Source organism: Gymnoscopelus microlampas (genome assembly GCF_963454915.1).
Source record: "Gymnoscopelus microlampas genome assembly, chromosome: 9".
Taxonomy (NCBI): domain Eukaryota; kingdom Metazoa; phylum Chordata; class Actinopteri; order Myctophiformes; family Myctophidae; genus Gymnoscopelus; species Gymnoscopelus microlampas.
The window spans coordinates 32,143,801-32,167,029 of record NC_139946.1 but is presented as its reverse complement, the minus strand read 5'-3'; the positions used below and the strand labels follow the sequence as shown (position 1 = coordinate 32,167,029).

The 23,229-nt window shown below is 43.7% G+C and overlaps 1 protein-coding gene across 2 annotated transcripts in view; it reads right to left on the bottom strand.

Annotated features, from left to right (window-relative positions):
* Nucleotides 1-23,229, bottom strand: part of pik3r3b (phosphoinositide-3-kinase, regulatory subunit 3b (gamma)) — a 238,678-nt gene that overhangs the window by 101,720 nt on the left and 113,729 nt on the right. For both annotated transcript variants that reach the window (XM_084065809.1, XM_084065808.1), the window contains exons 5-6: nucleotides 13,714-13,845; nucleotides 1,420-1,627 (exon numbers count right to left, since the gene is read on the bottom strand). In XM_084065809.1, the coding sequence (XP_083921935.1) occupies nucleotides 1,420-1,627; nucleotides 13,714-13,845 (340 nt within the window). The remainder of the gene's footprint in view (nucleotides 1-1,419; nucleotides 1,628-13,713; nucleotides 13,846-23,229) is intronic.

Genomic DNA, 23,229 nt, shown 5'->3' with positions numbered 1-23,229 from the left:
GAGTGTGCGAGAGAGGAAGACGAGATGAGATGAGTGCGATGAGCGTGCACAACCACGTTGGCACACTTGCTGATAATTGACCACGGCAGCAGAGCAAATAGCATGATGCAAATGCTGCTCATGAGTCATGACCCGAGCTTCATCCCCTTTAAACGAGCAAGGGATTATGCGAGGACAAGTTCAAGTAGCGGAGCGTGCATCCTGTCAGACGGCACACACACTCCTTCCCTCGCCGTGTACGTCAGAGCCGCTCGGCTTGGCCCCCGCTGCGCAAACACCAACGTTTCTGACTCACTGGTTGCTGCTTTCCCAAATACAGTCCACTGCATATCTCGCCACGAACGCACGCCAAAAGAGACATTCTCGGCTAATTTTCGGAAAAAATAAACCAGATACAGGCAAGGCATTTTGCAGCGTGCAGGGAAGGGGAAACAATACCGTTGGCCTTGTTAAATGCCTCCTCTGCTTGTTTGAGCATCCAAGTCCAAATTGCAGGATGTTGACATTACCGTGAAGCCAAATATTATGCATTAGCGAATCCAAGCTCTGGCGGGCTCATACCCAAAATCCTTTGCACACAGAATCTGGGTGGATAGAGCGGCTGCTCGGTGGTGAATCGAGGTCATCTCACGTCTGCCACACCTAAGGCGGCTGCCGTTTCAGTTGTGGTGTTTTCAGAGAATTGACAACTGGTTCAAGGGGAAATGCACAAGAACCATAACCACTTGAACCCTATATACAGTACTTGGCACGACGGACTAGTTACTAGGCCCCCTACGTTTCCCCTCAACACAAAATATCTTTGCAGAAAATAATTGATCTACCAGCGTAGACTAGAGTTCCTATTTTGTAATTAATATTTTCGCCAAATGTTTGCCCCAGAATAGGGACACTAGGGTTCATGTGGTAAATCATTGTTCAATTAAATGTCCTTTATATTTTTCATTTTTACAGATTCACCCAGTTGATGGCTGGTCAGATGGCTCTGCTGAGCACACGGTGGAGGGGTTATGGAGTATGTGTCTTGCTCAGGGATACTTCGACACATAGATGGGCGACCCAAGGGTCATACCGGTGATCTTTTGATTCTGATTCCCAGGCGGTCTCTCTACCCACTCAGCTACGGCCACCCCCTTTATACAGCTAAGCTATTGATGCCTTCTTCCTACACATAATATAACTTCCATCGCCATCACAATTATTACAAATGCCTCTACAGTATATCAGTCATATGAAGCCTATTACGCCTGATTCAAATCCAAGGGAAATGCCTTTTCTATCCCTTCAAACTCTGCCTCCCTTCATCAAGAGCTTTGACTGTGGTGAGAAAAATATGTTTTATTTCAAAATACAGTTGCATTATGATGATTATGAACTAATGACTATAAGAAAAATCTGAATGCAGCCACATTCCATTACCTGAAAAGGGAATGCTTGAAGATGGCCTCTGAGAAGGCCTGACCCAAAATCCTGGGACTGGCCTGGCTGTGCTGCCCAGCCTGGGCTAGCCCTACCCTGGCCAGGTGTCTGGTGAGATGAACCAGGAGCTGGTGGTTGGTCTGGGGAACACTAGGAGAATCCAGGATCTTCTTCAGCCTCTCTCCACACTCCTCTACGCTCTGGGTCTCTACGGGAGGAACAGAGCAGGAGAAGAGGTACAGTATATATTACTATTAGTTTGTACAAAATGTAGCACGGTTGTATTAATTAGCCCATTAAGACCTGAGGCCCATTAAGACCTTTAGATGTCCTCTAAATCCTAACAGTTTTCTGAAAAACGTATGTTGCTTCATCAGTGGTGCTCAAACTTTTTCATGTCAAGGATGTCCAGAAGCAAAGATTTGAGTTCAAAATGTTTGCTTAAAAATATATATATATATATATTCAAAGATTTGAAAAAAATGACACAATTCTTCAAAAATAGCAGATCTACAAGCTCATAGCGTGGCACAAAGTGACGCGCTATGAGCTTGTATATCTGCTATTTTTTTTTAATCGTGACACACACATATGTAGCTAAAAACTAAAATGACACAATGCTGGACCAGTGATCATATTGATCATTGCTGTCTGGGACAAACCTTGTATCTCCATATTTTATCTTTTTATGTTCTGTATAGAGTCAGGCTGCTTTGTGTGCAAACATGTGAAAGCTGCAAAAAGGGAGAGGTCACATTCAAAGAATCAATTGTTTATTTCTCATGCATAATTCCACGATTTCAATATTCATCACCAATTCGGCTCCAAGTTGAACCTTTTCCAGCCCAACATTGGATTCCTCTAAATCTTGGCTGACCAACATGGTATATATTTTAGTTTCCAACTTCAAGATTGCTTTTGCGGTGAGAAGTGAAAAATGAACTGGGACACCCGAGGTCCAAGTTTCTGTATCCAAAAATAAGCTACTACAGCAGCTCTTGTTGTTTGTAGGTCAAATGCAAGTCGGGCAGTTTGAAATTTCATGATGTTGACATCTTACATCTCACGCTAACAATTCCCGTACTCTCTTACTAAATCACACACACACTCTCAGATCAGAGTACGGTAAGTACTGTAGGTTTTGCCTTATTAGAGCAAAGACACAACATGGACGTATCTAAAAAAAAGTAATTCATAAACCCAAATGAAGCTAGCTTTCAATGGGGTAGAATAAGTTAGAAATAAAGTTCACAAAACCAAAAACAAAAGCTTTCACGTAACTACAGTATCTACATGTTATATATTATATATATATTACAGTGGGTGACCGTGACATCCTCTCCTAACCTAGGGTAGATAAAAGTATAGCAAACCCATGGACCCTTTACCCACTCCAGTACACTTTCAACGCCAGTTCACATCAGGCTACCAACAACATTATTAGTAGTCTAGGGGGTTAGGCCAACAGACTGAAATGCACAGTGACTACACTACCAAACAGTGGGGAGCACCAACTGCATGGTAGAAAATGGACAGGGACAGATAGGAAGGGCGGCATCTGTTTTTAAACAGGAAGGAAGGTTAGGGACTAAGGGAGAAGCACAGGTTAACCCCATGAACCCTAGCGTCCCAATTCTGGGCTTGTCATAATAGGCAAACATTTGTTTCTTTATAAAACGTTTGAACATTTTCACCCTATAATGACATGCCAAAAATAGAGACGGCAGGTTGAAAGTGGTTAAAATTTTGTACACATCAAGTGCATAATTGCCTATACAGAAGTCGTCAAAATAGTTACATTTACAGCAGTATCAGTCAGGCTCTAATACAGAAGACAAGGGGAGGCAGTCAACCACACAGATGCTGGGCTGTACCGTATATCACATGCTTTTTCATTTGTATGCGTAACATGTACCTAAATGTCTCTGAATGCACGTGTTACTTGCAAGGCTTTGAATGCCAAAATGGAAAATACCATGTATGGGCACATACGAAATGTATGCGGATGTGTGTGCAATTGTGTGTTATGGCATTTGAGGGAGTTGGTGGGGAAAAAATAGCTGAGCAGACATCCTGCATGCGCTTATGAACCTCCATCACAGAAAAGGCCGTAATGTGTTTCATCGTTTCAACTAGAAACCATTTGACAGCAATCTCAACATCCCCACGGTGCGGGACGATTTATCCTACATAAATCCATCCATGCATGTAGCCGGCTGCTGTTTGACTGCACAGAGATACAAGCACGCGGCAGGATATCAGCCATATGAATTCAGTACAAGTCCAGCAGACAGCTGCTTGTGAGCTACAGCCTAACAGATGCTTGGGGGATAATCGTACAGGCCCCGGCCTATGGGCGCTTGTAAAGAGGGCGCTGTGGGAGCCAGCGTGGGGGAATAACGCCGGACTCCTTTTTTTTTTTTTTTTGTACTAGTGGGGTTCAGACAATACCAGTGTTTGGAGGGGAGAAGACATATTGATGAGTTTCTTCCCCGCAGGGCCTTTACCACAGCAAAACATCTGTGCATCTTCTCTGTGGCTGTCTGGGTTTCTGATGGACAGCAGTCGGTGAATCTGCACAGGACAACTGTATCCAGCTTCACACAAACCCATCAGTTTGTCTGTTCGTCAGTCCGTCTGTCCATTTTTGATTGTTTGTGCTTATTAACAGTGTTTATTTGCTTCATTGTATTTATTTTCTGTTACGTTTATCTATGTATGTTGCTTTGTGTATACGTGTATGTTTTTATATTATTCTGTGTGGTCCCCGGGAAGAGTAGCTGTTACCATTTGTAACAGCTAATTGGGATCCTAAATAGACTTAACCAAACCAAACCAAACTGTCTGTCTGTCTCTCTGTCCTTTCCTCCACATATTTCTTTTTATTCCACCCCAATGCAAGGGCTATTCTCATCCAGTTTGTCTGTTTGCTATAGCAACTTCACAGGACAACGGACAGATGTAATGACATGACACTTTGGTCCCTAGATTACCTAAATAAATATTGTGTTAAAGGTCAACAAACAGTAGCCCCAGTAGCTCACCTGGTAAGAGCGAATACTATAGAGGTCTTCATGGGTCTACCCGGACCAAAAATGCCCAACAATGTTTGAGACCTCTATGGGTACGGGTCCGTGTTCTATTGCGGTCAATTGAGTCCGGGTCGGTTAAGATTCTATTACCTCGGGTCCCGGGTCTGTTTATCATTATGAGTAAAATCCGAGTGGATCCGAGAAGACCCGCACTCAGTACTGATCAGGAGAGAAAGGCATGAAGTGCTGTGTGATGATTAGGCTGACCTAGGATCAGTGCACAAGAAGGATACTGCAGTGCAAAAGAAGGAGGAAAGTTGAGCTGCACATGTCTGCCAGGTTGAAGTTTCAGCTCATCATGGGATCAAAGGTGCGCCTATCATGGAGTCCTTCTTCAGCAAGGTGAGAACATGCGATTTAATTGTCTCTTATAGTAGGCCGCTACAGTACGTAGCTGTTACTTCCATTATGGAGTAGCCTAACTGGCATTTTAACCCATTAAGACCTGGAACTGTGTCATTTTTAGATTTGAGCTAAAAAGCATTATTATACACTTTGGGCTATTCAAAAATAGCAGATATACAAGCTCATAGCGCGGCACCGAGTGCCGCGCTACGAGCTTGTAGATCTGCTATTTTTGAAAAATCGTGAAAATGTGTGCAAATCTTTGAATAGGTATATTTTCAAAGCAAACATTTTTAACTCAAATCTTTGCTTCTGGGGGTCCCTGGAACAAAATATTTTGATGGGGGTCCGCGGCCAAATACATATCATTTTGGGGGTCCTTGACATGAAAAAGATTGAGCACCACTGATATAGAAACATACGTTTTTGAGAAAACTGTTGAGATTTAGGAGACATGTAGAATCAGCTTCAGGTCTCAATGGGTTAAGAGCCGTAGGTTTGTCAGGTCCATATAATACCCAACAGACGGGGAACAAATCAGATCTGTGAACAAATTTCACAGGACCAATTAGGGTTTGTGTCCGTCATTTTGGACCCATGAAGAGCTCTAGCGCATAAATACGTCTTAAGTTATTCAAATCCGACCCGAATCCCCCCCCTTTGTTCTGAATACTAGATTGTATATACAGTACATCATGACAGTCCTCGAGTCCTGTAAGGAGTTTCAAAAAAGAGAACCCTTTTAAAGGAGAGAGATGCAAGGGTGAAACGAGTCCACTAGCCCCAGTTTTGCCCGGGACACAGTGAAGACTAAATAGCCACATTATACGTGATGCTACTGTAGATCACTTACCGTAGAACATAAGACTATGGGCCAGTAAATGTGCAAGCATCACTTACATAACAAATCTTTTTTCGAGTTAAGAGTACTGCTAAAAATCAATTAAACAAACTAAGCCCTAACAATTCTGTTATGTCGCAGCTTTTCAAGGTTGGTTTATGGCACATGGACTGAATGTTTGTGAGCCATATGTTCCAAGGTGGTGAAATAGTGATCTCTGTTGATTTACTCTATGAGGTATTGGTGTATTCTGTCCTCTGTGCCGAAGCTTAAGTGTTCTAATCGATCCCAATAACACAGAGTGCCCAGAGACAGATAAACTAGCTGTGGAGAGGGAGAGAGAGAGAGAGAGAGAGAGAGAGAGAGAGAGAGAGAGAGAGAGAGAGAGAGAGATGTACTCATTATATACCAAGCGAACTGGGCTATAAGGACCGCCAGTGGTGGAAAAAGTACTCAAATATTTTAACCAAGTAAAAGTATCAATACTGCAATGTAGAAATACTCTGTTACAAGTGAAAGTCCGGTATTCAAAATGTATTGGAAAAGTTAAAAAAAAGTGTTGGCATCAAAATATACTTAAAGGAACAAAAGCAAAAGTACTCAATATACAGAATGTTCCATTTAACAAGTTTTCAAATGTCTAAAATTATAAAAATCTTTTGAAAATAGACCATCTATACCCGCGACTTGTTGTGAGCTTGTAGATGCTACAAGCTACAAAGTAATTAGTAACGAAAGTTTTCAAATGATTGTAGTGGAGTAAAAAGTACAATATTTGCCTCTGAGATGTAGTGGAGTAGAAGTACTGAAAATGGGAAATACTCCAGTAAAGTAAAAGTACCTAAAAATTGTAACTCATTCACAGCCAGAGTAAATAAATAAATGAATCAGCCACTCTATGCGAACACAATTGGCTTAGGGGTGGGAAGCCGGGCAGGGAGGGTGATATTGGTCACTGCACGTAATCCTAAGGGCTGGGGCCCTTCTATTCTAATGACATACACCTACGCCTGGGGCAGTTGGGTCCTGTCTGTGTGTGTGTGTGTGTGTGTGTGTGTGTGTGTGTGTGTGTGTGTGTGTGTGTGTGTGTGTAGGAGACCCATGGGAAAGAGATTCAAAGCTAGAAAGAGGCGAATACCAAATAATGGCCAATCTACCATGTTTATTAAACTTCCATGAATATACTGTACCAGGCAAATACATGCGTATGACATGTCTCGTGTGTATAATGCATAATAGTCTACATAGCCTGTTATGTGCTTACAGTACATATTTCATAATATTTCATTTGTGTGTGTGTGTGTGTGTGTGTGTGTGTGTGTGTGTGTGTGTGTGTGTGTGTGTGTGTGTATGTGTGTGTGTGTGTGTGTGTGTGTGTGTGTGTGTGTGTGTGTGTGTGTGTGTGTGTGTGTGTGTGTGCATGTGTGTGTTTTGAGTGGGTGGTGATGGATGGCTGACAATCTGCTGCAGCCTGATTGAGGTCATGGAAGTGACCCCACTCTGTCTGGCTACCACTGACCATAGACGCTGACCAACAGACACACACACACACACACACACACACACACACACACACACACACACACGCAGTCACCTCTCAGTATCTATCTCTGTCCCCTATTCTTCACACACAGCACACAGAGATACACCGACTGCCTCACCTCTTAATATATCTCTGTGTCCCATCACACACACACACACACACACACACACACACACACACACACACACACACACACACACACACACACACACACACACACACACACACACACACACACACACACACACACACACACACACACACACACACACCTCGGTTATTATGGATTGTGAGTGACCTTGCGGGTCAATACAGGTCAAGGCTGGAGAGGGAACTTGGCCTGTTCAGCTGGCCACCGGGGACAATGACAGACTGGACAACTGGACACTGGGGGAGAGGAGGGGTGGGAGGGTGAGGGGCGGGTTTCCAGGGGTCCTGGAGACCACCACACTGTGTGTCGTAACTACAGGACAGACCTGCACCAAGTACACACGTTGAATTCTCTTCGTTTTCGAGTATTTCACTTCAAATACTGGTAAATGTAGATTGTTGTATACAGAGAAAATGACGGGACAGTTTCTGAATGGGCGATGGAGCAGTTAAGACTAATACAAGCCATTCTACTACTAGAGCATGCCCAGTAAGCTCAGCATGGTGTATGTCATCACAGTACACTTCAATTTACTACCCGTCTACACTTATTTCTTTTTTTCTGTATCTGTCCTGTGTTTCACACTGTGTTACTGCCATGACAACTGCATTTCCCTCATGGGATCTAAAAAGGTCTATTTACCTACACAGAATATAAATATCTGTGTTACTTTAAGTCTGAAGGTAATAGCTGCATAGTACACCAGACCAACCGAAGTCAGTGCTCCCTGACCCCCAAAAAAACGTCTGACAGACAAATTGCATTTCTTACGGCCACAGAACCCCCCGGACCCCACTTTGAGAACCACTGTTGTACAGTACAGCCAGCAGCACTGCTGTAAACAATAGTTCAATTAATACATGGATATCGCAACCACAACGCGCAGCAGGGAATTTGTGACGGAGGTAGATGGAGGTTTGGCCCTTTAATAGCTTGTGTTTATGAATGGTCACTAGAGAGAGATTTCAGAGGCTCGTGTCTCTTCCAAACTACTGCTGCTTTTCACTATACTGCAGGGTCACTGCTGACAGAATGAACTTGAAGCCAGGCTGAATGAATGAAAGCAGGAAACAATGCGGAACGTCTGACCAACGTGTGACCAATCACCACAGCCAAAGCAAATGGATACATTAACGCTGAGGTTTACTGTGTATAAATGGCAACAAACCATCCAAACAATAGCAGATCTAAGCACACAACGCCTCGCGCTGCGAGGCGAGGTGCGCTTGTAGATTTGCTATTTTCGGCAAAGAGGTTTGGTGTAAGGGGAAAAAAGAGCAGACCAAGTACAGAGTGAAAGGTCAAGTTTACTTAGCATTGACGGTTTAGTGGTTAAATGTCTGGAAATCCACATTAACATGAATCCAACATACACTGATGACAGTTCTGTCAAACAAGTCTATGACGCTACCTATGAAATCTATGACTTTTTTTTAATACAATATATAATGGGGGTCCCTGCTTTATCTCTCTCTAAGCCAAGGGGTACATGGCCTGAAAAACGTTGAAGACCCATGAATTATATCACTCAAAAATGTAAACCTATATGGCAAACAGCCAGTATTTGCGGACAAAACTTGCACATGTCATGTCAACAGCTTTTGAGGAAACGTTGATTTGTCACAAACATTATTGCTGACAGTCCACTAGATGTTATCCCCGTCGTCTGTCCATTAATCCTCAGTCCTGCAGCTGTGTGAACGTTGCCCCTCCCCAGCGGTCCTCTCCACCTCCTCCTTCCTCCTTAGCCTCGACTCCTCAATCTCTCCTCACCCCTCCTTCTCCTCATCTTCCCACCGTCCAGATGGACAGTGGTCAGTCTCACCAGAGGGTCTTTGTTGTCGGACAAGCTGACCTCAGTCAGGACCCTCATTTAAACAAAGGGATGAGTAATTGGACGCAGGGGAGGAGGAGGGGAAGATGATTGCGAGGGAACGGGCGGGGAGGGGGGAGGGGGGGGGGGGTTGCTTCAGGGGATGAGAAATGAATGAGAATAGAAGAAAAGTGGGGAGTGGTAGAAGAAGACAAGAAGGAGGAAGAGGAGGAGGGGGGTCCTATTAGCTTAGCTTGAAAAAGAATGAACACAGAAGATGTAAAAGATGGATGGAGTTGAGGAAGTGGGAAGAATCTAATTGTTGTTATGACCTTTAAAACTGACAACAGAAAATTGAATCCTCCCATCCATGTGCCGCCTGCGCTTAGCCGGCCAAATGGAGAGAGTCTGAACTGGGGCCAAAAAAATGAAGTGTGAAGGTCTTTAGACCCAAATGGGATCGTAATAGCAACGTTAAAGGCAAGTTCTTTCCTGTCTCTGCTGCAGACAGCATTTTCCCTCAATTGGTTTCTGACAACTTTCACAGTGTAATAGACTGTAATCCATAATATATCTTCATAAAAAAAAGGGGGGGAATGGAATAATCCTTAATGACAAAAGTGTCAGTTGCCGAACAATTTATAGTCACTGGAGGGGGAAATCAGATGACTTATACAGTACTTATGGAAGGGAAAAAAAGAAAGAAAAGAAATCTGGAACAAATTGGAAATGGATGACTTTGAAACAAAGCGAACATGCATTTTAATTCTGAGATTATAGATGACGTGATATTACACTACTTTGAAACTTCCTAAAAGTCTAACCACTCCGGGTTGTAAAAATGAAATAATGCCATGAGTATTACAACTAAGTATCCATTAAATTAAATTTTCGAGGCACATTAAAGGCTGACAATCCAAGCATAGAGTAATGCTTACATTATATGGTCGCCGTCGAGTGGAAACCTCGGATGTCCAAAACGTTCCTTTTTATTATAAAAAGAACTAAGTACAAAAAAAGAACTAAGTACAAAAACTAAGAAAGTAAGTACATTATAGTGAAAATAGCCAATCTACATGGAGAAACATGGAGATATGAGGTTTTTCTGCCCGATAGCAGCGATTGTATTCTCTGTCCTACGACGCATGGCGAGCCAAAAGTAGCAGATCTACAAGCTCACAACGCGTCAACAAGTTGTGAGCTTGGAGAGCTACTATTTCTGGCAAGCGATGCATCTTGCGAGGAAGTCTAAATCAGGCTTAATGAGATAGATTGAATGATGCTCAGTGGGCTGTGTTAGTGATGTTGTATTATTAACCCTGCAAACCTAGAATAGCAAAGTGTTTAATTTCCCCGTGAGCATCCTATGACTGGCGACCTTTATTGGAGAATAAAGATCAAACAAATTAAGTGGTTTTGGAAAAATATTAAAGGGGATTTGGTGGAGGAGGTCATTAAAAAAGAAATGCTGGGAAGGGAAAGGGGGATTTAGCTGTTAAACCACCATGACAAGACTGAGCCAAACCTAAATGAAGGTGATTATGTTTAATTATGTTTACATGCAAAGAGATAGACTAATTAAAAAGGAACTGGCTTCAGTTAAATAGCTCAAACACACTATGAGTAAACTTTTTTGCCCTTTTTGTGGAAGAAAGCACTTAATATTATGTGACTGTAAAGGCCTCTGAACACAGAGTGTGATATTTTCACATCAGGCGAGTGGCCGAGATGGTGCACCATTTGTTTGTCAAATAAACCAAGTTCAATTTGTGTATTTTTTCCAAAAAAAAAATACTGACCAATAAGAAATCGGCATGCCATTTTGACACAATTAGGTCTACCAGGTACATTGTTTTAGTTTCTGAGCACTTCGTTTGTGATGTATGATAAATGACATAGCTGATGTTACATCTCCCTCACTACTTTCCCAACGGTGCTGATTCGGACTGTAGTGAATGAATCACCAGTGCTCAAGTATCTGCACAATCAAAAGAAAATCATAATCTAGGAAGAATTTGACCAGGTGAAAGCTCTCGTGAACTGATCGCATGCCATTTTGGAAAGGATATGTGCCATAAGATGATTGGGCTGTGTGTGTGCAAAGGCCTTAGCTTAGACAGCAGGGAGCAGCTTTGAAAAGTATAACAACGCTAGCCCATCTTAGCTCCTGTGCTCTTCTGGGATGTCTTTATGCTATTGCGTGACTCATCTTTACTGTACAAATTAAACGTTTCAGTCCTGAAATCCCTTTTCATATTACAGACCAATTTGATTCCACCAAAGGTAAATGGCTCTCTGAGTGAACCCCATCATAATTAAGAAGTTCAATTTCAGCGGGCTTTAACCTGAAAGGACCCACGCAAAGTGCTTGGCGTGTCTTCCTCTAAGTGGTTTATCTGGACTTAAAATGTTTCTGTGAATATGTGGAGAAAATAAAAATGAACTTAACAGGGTCAGGATCAGGAGAGAGAGAGAAAGCAATTACAAAATTGACTGTGTATTGCAGTTGGAGCAAATGTTTTAAGTTTGATAATCTTTTGAGAGGTCAGAGGAGAGTTGGGGTGACAACGCGATCAAATCCTGACAGAGACCTCTTTCAACACCCTCTTCTCTCCTATCTGTAACTTATCTCATCTATCTATCTATCTATCTATCTATCTATCTATCTATCTAACCAGTACTAAACTGGGAGATACCGCCTTCAGTGTGTATGCTCCATATATATGGAACGAATGTCAAGAATGTCTTTTGCTATTTTTAAAAGATTTTTAGCTGACCTTATATTGGAAGCAGACCTATGCATCTGCTTGGTGTAAAATATGGTTTTAATATATAATTTTTGCAACCTTTTTATTTTATCTATGTGTACCTTGTTGTCCTTGTCATGTCTGTAAAACCCTTGTTGTAAATGTTCTTTTTGTACACAGGGCACCATTGAAATAGAGACCCTGGTCTCAATGGATTTCCATGAAATAAACGTTTCAATCAAAAAAAAATCTATCTATCTATCTATCTATCGCCTGCCTGGCTGCGTGCATCTGTCCATCTCATGTACAGTACATACAAATGCAGGCGCACCATCCACACAAAGCACAGAGCTCCACACTTCAAGCGAGGGCTCATGAAAAATAGATCAGACTTGGGATGGGTTTCTAAAAGCCAGAGGGGACCGGGCGAAAGGTGACGCGGAGGACACAGGCAGGTCAGCTTCAGTAAGGCAAGATGTGATTTGGAAGGGAGAGAGAAAGAGATGGGAGATCGAGAGCGGGTGGACGGGGAACTGGGCGAACGCGCACGTGTGTGTGTGTGTGTGTGTGTGTGTGTGTGTGTGTGTGTGTGTGTGTGTGTGTGTGTGTGTGTGTGTGTGAGAGAGAGAGAGAGAGAGAAAGAAGTACACTTAATGTCCCCTACCATAAGAATCAGTCATTACTACATTAGACAGCATCTGGAGATTAGCCAAAATTTGACGCTGACACAAAGGTACAGCCTGGATGTCTTTAGATCCAAGTATGGCCGTGTCTGTGGGCGGTGACACGCTTTGGTGCTTACGCCAAGTGACAGAGGCACTCTGGGCCTTACTGGAGCCGAGAGACAGGGTTCACCACAGAGTTCAACCATACGCTATGGAGGAGAGGAGCACAACCTTCAGCACTTCACATTGTTTTTTACGAAGTATAGGATGCACACGCACATGCATCATTATTATGGCATGAGTTACAGAACAACCCATGGAAGTCAGATAGATTGTTTGTTTGACCTTCTGTTTGTGTTGTTGTTATACCGAACATCATGAAACCTCACAACTTTTTTCAGTTATTTTACTTGGGATATTCTTTGGCAAGAAATGATTGCCTGCCAAAACTCCACAGCACTCGATATCAGACAGTCAACTGCAGCAGAAGTTGACGTAACTAAGCGATTTTTTGGAAAAGCAGCCCGCTGCGGGGTTCTCTCCAGCACGGATTAAAAATCTGTGCTGAGCACAGACACACTGGAACAATTTAGAAGCAATCCAGAAAAAAATCCTAACTGCTGCTTACAGTATGTTGATCTAACGTTAGCAGATGTGTTTTCTTGTTGTAAATGCGATTGTGACCGGTTGTACGTGGGTTTTGGCAGCGAGGTGCTGTCCCCTCTTCACTGAATCTTTTAGTGATATGGAGTACCAGACCGTACCGGCTTACTTTCACCCCTGGAGGAGAGGAAGATAAGGGTAAAGCAGCAGCAGCAGGCACAAGCCAAACGCTGGCCAACATCGACCGAAACTAGTTGGTTGTGTATCCATGTCACATTAGCGGGTTCATAGCAGGATATTTGGTTCACTAGCTGCTCAAAGGTTGCTCATTTATGTGTGTGGGCATGTGCTCAACGATGACACTTCAAACTCACACTGGTAGGGATCGGACAAGTGACTTTCTAGTCAAAGGTCAGCCCCTCGACTTTAATGTCAGTCTTCTGTCCCATTGTATTCACGTAAACTGAAGGGTACTGTAGGATTTGATATTGTACCTTGTGCGGTGTAGACCAGCTCGCTGTAGATCATGGCTGGGATGATGGGGGCTGGCAGGTCCTCGAGGACCCCTCTCAGGGTGTCGCACAGAACCCCCAACTCGTACTGGTCCAACTCCACTGAGACTGGGTCTGAGAGAAAGAGAGAGAGAAAGAGAGAGAGATAAATGTTACACATTCTATGCACGATATTCAGATTAGGCCTTATAGTCCATTACACCGGTTTAGGTTTTTTACAGCAGCAGATGCCATAAAAGTTAAATATCACTGGCCAAAGGGCTCCCCGCTGCGATTTAGCAGCCAAAGAGGTTTCTATAAAAAATGCATGTGGTAATTAGGTCACACCGGCGAACAGCATGGCCAGAGAAAAGCGAGTCTCACGGTCACTCTGGGAAGGAATAGGAACGCTATCTTTTAAGTGAGAGATAAAAGAGGCTCAGATGTACTCCGCACGTGAGAATGCACAAAATCCTCTGCCAGTTAGACAAAACAACCGATAGCATGTGTGCGTGTGCGTGTGCGTGTGCGTGTGCGTATGTGTGTGTGTGTCTGGTTTTGTGTGTTCCTACAGATTAGCAGAGGACAAACCACGATGTGCCACTGACCGTTCCTTTCTTTCTTTTCATTATTTGGCCTCCATGTTTCACCCCAACCTTCCCCTTCCTACCTCTGCCCTCCGTTTGTCCTTGCTGTCCCTGAACCTGCTCCTCTTCCCGTACGTTTGGCCTTCCTCTTCCCTCTGCTCTGCACCACCACCAGCCCACCCTTGTATTATTACTTACTATCTCTCCATCATAGGGATGCGACGATCAATTATTTTGTTCACAATTCTTTCCTAACCCTAACCCTTTTGATTAATAATGGAAAAGTGCTTTTTTCCCCTTACATTTTTATTATATATCAACCAATCGGTTAACGTATTTCATAATTTCATCATACAAAAATAATTGAGGAGGAAGACCACTGTACAATGCAAAACAATAGTTTAAAACGTTGAATGCCTTCGAACAACAAACAATTGGCTTAAAATCTTACAGACTACTCAGCAACGCGTTTCGAGTACGAGAACTCTTCCTCGAGCAGCAATGGTAAGTTTGTGAAATCATGTCAAATATATTGGGAAGGGATCACATCATCAACATCATATTAACAGTGTAGTGCAGAAATAGCAGATCTACAAGCTCACAACGCATCCTATCGCTACACATTGAGAGCTTGTAGATTAGCTATTTTCAAAAGATTTCGATTGTTTGGAACAAAATAGCGATCGATTGTTAATCAATTACTTTATTAAATGATCGATTATTTTTTATGATCGTTTAATTAGATTATTTCAATTAAGTGTTGCAGCCCTACTCCATCCATCCCACACCTTTTCCTCCACTTCACATTCCCTCCCTTTCCTGCGGTCATTCTCTCGCTCCTAACGTTTTCCCCATTTTCATTCTCCTCTTCCTTCTGTCTCTCCTTCCACCCCCCCCCCCCCCCCCCCCCCCCGCCCCCCAGTCTATTCTCCTCCTAACCTCCCTCTATGTTTCTTAACCCCCCTCCTCCCATCTCATCTCAGCCTCATCTTCTCCACCCCCATCAACACCATATGTCAGCTCCTCTGGAAGTCAAATGGTTGTTAAATCCCATTGATTTGCCCCCTCTAACTAATGGCGGAATAAACTTAACCAATCACCACAGGTCAGTAAACCGCAGGACTATTAACGTAAGCTCAACGGATGACCTCTTAATATCGTGGCAATGGGAGGAGCAGTCATATTGTCAAACAGAGTACATTTGGTGTCACCCTGGGGACCCCCGAGATTTGCAATTTTGCGAAGAGGAGAGCGCTTTTGTTTCGGGTCCCGGGATGTCACGCTGATGGTAATGACAACCGAGCGATGATGACGTTAAGCTAGTGTGCTGCATCGTCAAAGCATCGATCAAGGTATTGGCTAGAGATGCTGAACTGGGTCGGCTTAAGATTTTCAAATTAGTTATGACACTATAGTTGATAACAGGAGGTTTTGCAGCAAAATGACGCAGATATATGACAGGTCTGAGAATTATGGCGGCTACACACAGAAAACTAATGGTTCTTAAATGGTTCTTTAAAAGGCTACATACAGTATGGTTCCACAAAGAACCATCAACTACTAAAGAACCATTTCATCTAGTGAATGGTTCTTCATGTTCCTCATCTAGTTCTAGAGAACCTTTTTTTGTCAAAGTTCTTTGAGGAACCTTTGGACTCTTAGACCATGTCTTAATAGGCAGATATTAATTGAAAATAGCAGATCTACAAGCTCACAACGCGTCGCACTGCTATTTTCGACAAACACATTTCAGCCGGTTGATGAACTTTATACGGTTTAAGGGGTTTGGGTTCTTTATAGAACCATTCAAATAAATGCTCTGAAAGGTTCTTTCTGCAACCAAAAATGGTTCTTCTATGGGATCACTCAGAACCAGAACCAGTTTTGGTTTCAGTTGGCACCTTTATTTTTCTGTGTGTAGATGTGTGTTGCAAGACATTTGGAGATCTCAGCCTACCAGCGTCTACATTCAATGTAGTTGCTAGAATAGCAGTGAAAACAGTCAATAAGAAACCTACTGTACTGTACGCCTACTGCTTTGAAAACGAATCATATCAACATCTCAATATGATGGTCACCAGTCACTAGCTGAGCGAAGTGTTAATAGACTAAGTCTATTTGTGAGGCTGTTTATGAGCTATTTGACACAACCGAAGATGGTTTTGATGTTAATGTTGTTTTATTACAACTTGTGAACCCTTAGCTCCCTATTCTGCGGCAGACATTCCGCGAAAATAGCAGATTTACAAGCTCACAACGCGTTGCAACATTTTCAGCAAAGACAATTGGTGGATGTGGAGGGAAGAAATGAGCAGACCTAAGTATAGAGCCCTGCGGGACTAGGGTTTAAGTGAATCTGTATACTGGCTGATGGGATTGTATAGCGCAGTGGTTCTCAACCTGGTGGGCCACCCTCGCCCACCCATCTGACCACTTAACACGATATACCGTGTTATAAGAACCACTGGAAGTCTCTAGACCCCCTGTCTTCAACAGGGGGTCTGAAAACACACATTTAACACGAATACAGTATGTAGTGGGGGTCCCTGCTTCATCTCTCTCTCAGCTAAGGGGTCCTTATTGGGCTGAAACACGCCGAAGACCCCTGCTCAAGGACAAGGGCAGAGCAGAAGTAGTAACAGCTATTTGAGGCCGTTTCTGGCAGAGCCCACTTTACACACACATTACGGGTACGCTTTAGAAATGCACAGCGGCGCACTGTTGAGACTAAATTGGCTCAATTTGGGCTCCCGCACTTTGAAAAAAAGAAAAAGAGAGGGGTGAAGTGAGGTGTCCAGGCAGCTAACAGCTGTGTGAGCTGAGGACAGGCTTCAGTCAGCCTGGCCTCGTTTAATCACACCTAATGAAACACACTCTGGGGGCACGGCCAACGCCACATCATTACACCGCTCACCAGGGGATTGGAAATGAGAAATCCCTAGATCAATTATTCTCTCTCTGTCTCCCCCCACCACCAATCACCATGCCTCTGTCTCTCCCTCGCTCACCTCCTCCACTTCATTTACATCCTCTTTTAGCCTCCCTCCCTCGTTTCATCCTGCCTGTCTGTCTGTCTGTCTGTCTGTCTGTCTGTCTGTCTGCCTGCTGGCTGGCCGGGGCCAGGCCCTTCTTCTCCCCACTTTGCTTTCCTCATTACATCACAGCCTTCCTTCTTGTCCCTCTCTTTCCTTCAGGCTGCCCGGTTCCTTTCTACCGCTCTGCTGACTGAACGGAGCTCAAGCCAAGTGTGGCAGTAACCGCCCCCCCGCCGGACCCCCCTAGTCAGATGACTAAAATATAAATGGAATTTTATGCAAAAGACTGACTAATACTAAATCAAAATTTGCTGTCAAAATCAACACTGCTCTGCTGCCCTGCACCTCCACTCCACTACTGGCTCATTCCTATTCTCTCTATCTCCTTCCTCTCCCCTCCTCCTCCTCCTCCTCCTCCTCCTCCAAGCAGTCATGCCCTCCACTCCTCCTCAAAAGGGGATATGGGGGGGGGGGGGGGGGCATGGCAAATAACCAAACAGCTGTTTAATCTGTTCCCACACGCCACACAGACTGGGGCTCTGAACCAGGGGCATGCCAGCCCACGTCTAAGCAGGTCAAATGTGAGTGCCGAGGGGGCAGAGCAGAGCGACAGGGCATGACCCCCTCCTTATGATCTGGATGACATGGCCACCAGACAAGGACAGGGATGGGGGGGGGGACCAAGCACATGGCCAAATAGCATGTGTGGCCTTGGAAGTCTGTCTATCTGTCTGTGTATGTGTGTGACGTGTGTGTATTAAATACACACGTCACACACACACACACACACACACACACACACACACACACACACACACACACACACACACACACACACACACACACACACACACACACACACACACACACACACACACACACACACACACACACACACAGTACATTGTATCTATATCTGTAGATATACCTCATCTCTCTGGGTTGTTGGAGACAGACAGACAGACAGACAGACAGACAGACAGACAGACAGATAGAGATACACGTGTACGCGTGAACGCACACACAGCATTATTATTGATCATGTGTTTCTATGTGTGTCTGCCTGGCTGACGTATCGACAGGTTATGGGTAATTTTTCTAATCCCCGTCCCTAAGGGCCATCTATCCCTCATCTCCATCCTCCATCCATCCCACCCTTTTCTTTCTGAGTTTGTCCTATCACTTCTTTGTAATTCTCTTCAGATTCATATACCTATCTCCGCAAATTGTCACGCACACACTCCACGCACGCACGCATGCACGCACGTGCATGTATATATAGTTTATTGACCGGGGTCAATACAGGTCTATACTTGGCCCCTTCCTTTTTTCCCTCGATACCAAATCTCTTCGCCAAAAAGAGCCTGATATTTATGCAGAATGTTCGCCTACAGTATTATGATATTCCCCAGAACAGGGACACTAAGGTTCATGTGGTTAACCTAACTGATCTATCCCTAAACCTAACATTAAAGCCTCACTATGTAACTTTTTTTAATGAATACATTAACATTTTGTCCAATATAACTTATTTTGTCTCCCTGCACTTCTAATGAGATATTTAGATTGTGTCAAAGGTCATGTCTCACGTAGACACTGGATATGACACAAAATTTGTACCCGATAGTCAAGATTCTATTTATCCCCTAAGCAAGCAGGCCGGCCCTATTAGCTTAATGGTAAAAATGTCAGCACTTGCGCAGAAAACCTTGTTCAAATCCAGGGTAGAAGAGGAGAGTTACAGTAATGCTTAAAACTTAAAGGACACCCTTATCTTATGAAACTGCAGTGAAATCAAATTGGGGACACCAACTTTGTCCTTAATTAGACACGTGTCCCCAATCAACTGGTTTGATGTCTCACACACACACACACACACACACACACACACACACACACACACACACACACACACACACACACACACACACACACACACACACACACACACACACACACACACACACACACACACACACACACACACACACACGTTTCCTCAGCCCCTCCCCTCCCATCAGTCAGTCAGATCATCAAGGTTGAGTCTCAGATTGTGTATGGATCAGTCTACAGATGGTTAGATGAATGCATGAATGCTTGAATGGACATGGGACGGGTCAATAGAGTCTATATTGGACTCCTGCTTCTGACAGAGAATCCAATTGACAGCCTATCTGACAGGATTTGATGTGAGTGTGTGTGTGTGTGTGTGTGTGTGTGTGTGTGTGTGTGTGTGTGTGTGTGTGTGTGTGTGTGTGTGTGTGTGTGTGTGTGTGTGTGTGTGTGTGTGTGTGTGTGTGTGTGTGTGTGTGTGCGTGCGTGCGTGCGTGCGTGCGTGCGTGCGTGCGTGCGTGCGTGCGTGCGTGCGTGCGTGCGTGCGTGCGTGCGTGCGTGCGTGCGTGCGTGCGTGCGTGCGTGTGTGTGGGGAGGGGGGGGGGGGGGTGCACATGGGTTTGAGTATGTTGTGTGAGTGTGTGGGACCCCCAGCGAATGCTTCGCTCTGTGACGTTGTGTCTAATGTTGGGTTTGAACCACAAAGAGAGCCAATATATCAGCATTATTCTTATTATTATAGTCCATACTATATGTGCGCTCTTTGTCAGGGTCCTCGGACCCCCAGCGAATGCTTCGCGGGGCTGTGTTTCTGTGTTTTTAGCATATTTTAACAGTGTATTTTGCATGATTTTCTGTACAGCACTTTGTAAACCCTGGTTGTGAAATGTGCTATATAAATAAAGTGGATTGGATTGGATTGGATTGGCTGTGTGTGTGTCCGTCCGACCTGGAGCCTCCCAAATATTTCTCTCGCTAAACCTGGCCACAGTCGGATAGCAACACTCACTCAGACAACAGACCGCACACGGCCGCGTATGTGCGAAACATGCCAATTGTAATATACAGTAGGATGTACGAGATGTTGTGGACGAGCATGTGCAATACTCTTTTCAGCTCAAGATCCAAAAGGTACATTAGGTGTTAACCTGGGACCCAATCTTACAAAAATACATTATGAAATAACCACTTAGGGCATGCACTTAGGGCATTAAATATTGAAAATAGGCAATCTAGCTTGTATTTACTATTTTCACTATTTAAAAAAAACTTTTATTTATTTATTGAACATTTTTTGAAATAATGTTTACAACATTTTAGGAAACAAACAAATTAATATTTACTTTGGATCCCTACAAAATGTTTGGGAAACAGTGTTCATAACTCACAAATCTATTGTGCACAGTACATTCCCGAGTGTTAATTTGGGTCCACTTGGTTACAGTACATTCTTTTTACAAATAGATAAATGAACACTGGGGATTTTACTGCGTGTGCACATCTGCTCTGAGTTTTGACCACCCGAGTTCTTCTAATGATGCAGAGTGAATGTGAAAAACCCAGCCTGAAAATCGCATTATCCCTGTAACCTTGGACGGCTCTGTCAAACATTTTGTGAACATTAAGGAGCCTCACCAACAAGGCTGGAAGCCAGACAAGCATGTCTCTCGTCTGTAATGAGGCTAACAACATTATCTGGAGATGAACCAGAAAGCTGAGCGCACAGCAGCACAGGACATGCCCGGACACCCACTCCCTGACAGGGGTTTAAACGGAGGGCTTTGTTGACGTGCATAACGCTAAAAAAGACCACAAAAAAAAAAGGTCTGACGCATGTATGGATGTGCCAACCAACTGTTGTCATGGTAATCACTCTGACGCTATATTTGAATCAACTTATAAAGAGGTTGGTAGCCTGAACAGTAACTGTTCTATTGGCGCCGAACTGGAAACCAGTCTTGTGGCCTCATACGATATTTGGCTTTAGTCAGATTCATTGAAATAAAATAATTGAATTCAGTTTAGTTCATTTAGTTTAGTTAGATTTTGTGTATGTATGTGTGTGTGTTTGTGTGATGTTGTGTGTGCGTGCGTGCATGTGAGGGACAGAAAGAGCATGTGAGTGTGTATGTCCGTATGTGTTAGGTGGGTAATGACCTCGCTAAATGACTAATATGTATGTATGTATGTATGTATGTGTGTGTGTGTGTGTGTGTGTGTGTGTGTGTGTGTGTGTGTGTGTGCGTGTGTGTGTGTGTGTGCGTGGTTAAATGCATTTTTTATAAGGCTTGAGCGCTCGGAGCAAGATCCCTCGCCCTCTGACATTGACCCATAAAGGTCACATATGCAACCCATTCGGGCGTGCCATCGGTCAGATAAGCTAGCCAAGCGTGCCATTGGTCAGATAAGCCAGCCAAGCGTGCTATTGGTCAAAAATTACCCAGTTGCTCATTTCATGGTGTTTAAATGGCTGCTACAGATGTGGACGTGTTTGCCCTTCACACACATGGACACGGAAATACTAAAACACACAATTCATCTGTATCACATAAGACACGCTCAGAGTTTAACATCCATTGAAAATGATTGAGACAGCGTGCTAAAGTTGGTTGTTTTGTATGGTGGAACGGCTATTTTCACTATTTAAAAAACAAATGAAACAAAGAAATCCATTTCCTGAAAAGTAACGGTTTTGGACGTACAAGGTTTATAGTCGACAGCAACACTATTACAGACTGTACTCTCGCAGCTGACCGAGGTTCACATCTGACCCCAGGCTCTTTGATGCATATCATCCCCTGCCTCTTTCCTGCCTTTCCTGTCTCACGGAAATAAGGCAGACATTTGTCCTTAAAAAAAAAAAAGAAAAAGGTTGATAACTGTATTAACTACAGTGCTCTAGCTCATAAAATGTTGTTGTTGTAATCATAGCAGTCAAAATAGGCTCACCATGACCTCTTGATCATACACAGCTGGGGGTAAGGCAAGAAATGTCTACATAAAATGTTATCCATTTATACATTGTGGATAAATAATACATTTATACTTCTGTTATTTGGATGGCATTGTTACCTAGAGCAGTGGTTCTCAAACCTTTTTCATGTCAAGGATCCCTAAAATGATATGTATTTGGCCGCAGACCCCCATCGCAAAATACTTTGTTCCAGGGACCCCCAGAACCAAAGATTTGAGTTACAAATGTTCAGTTTAAAAAATATATATTCAAAGGTTTTCACAAATGTTCATGATTTAAAAAAGAATTGCAGAGAGATATCTGCTATTTTTTAATAGCCAAAGTATAAAAGGTTAAAGTGGTTAAAATTATTGAGATTCTATACTAACACATTTTGCTGGAGACCCCCTGGAACCCCCCCAAAGGACCCCTGGGGGTCCTCGGACCCCACTTCGAGAACCAATGACCTAGAGCAGCTTATATAATGAGCAGCTAGGTTCAATAGAAAGGTTCAGTGTCTTGTTCACTCAAACAGGACACAGATGAAGTGGTGGTTGAACCAGGTACCCTGCGTTACAGCCTGACCAATAGGTGACCCTGATGTGCATACTACTGTACAAGCCCCCAGAACCGAGAGGGAGCAGTGAAGCGCATTGGACATGCTGGCCAGTCATAGTTACTGCAGCTTATTACGGCTGGGGCCAGACACATGAACGAGCGAAAACGGTTTCGACCAATGGGCTCGACTCACAAGCTTGCGCACAGGGCTGCGCACCGAGGTGACGTAAAACGCGTCGCCTCCGTGACACAAAACACGTCACAAAGGACCCAAATAGGCCCCGCCCATCACATTTCCCAACCCGGAGGAAGGGCTGAAAAGGGAGTATGCGCTGGGAGAGCAACTACAAGTGGATGGGACGGGGATTTCCGTTATTTTTTTTAACTCTATGGCATACTATTAACCACACACAAAGTTGGTTTCACCAAAATGGACGGGGAAAAGTTGTTTAACTGACCTGCAGCCTGGAGTCATGTGAAAAAGAGAGCTGGCTCAGATGGTGTAATGCGTTCATTAAAAACGGAAGAATTAAATCACCTATCATGTGCTGTA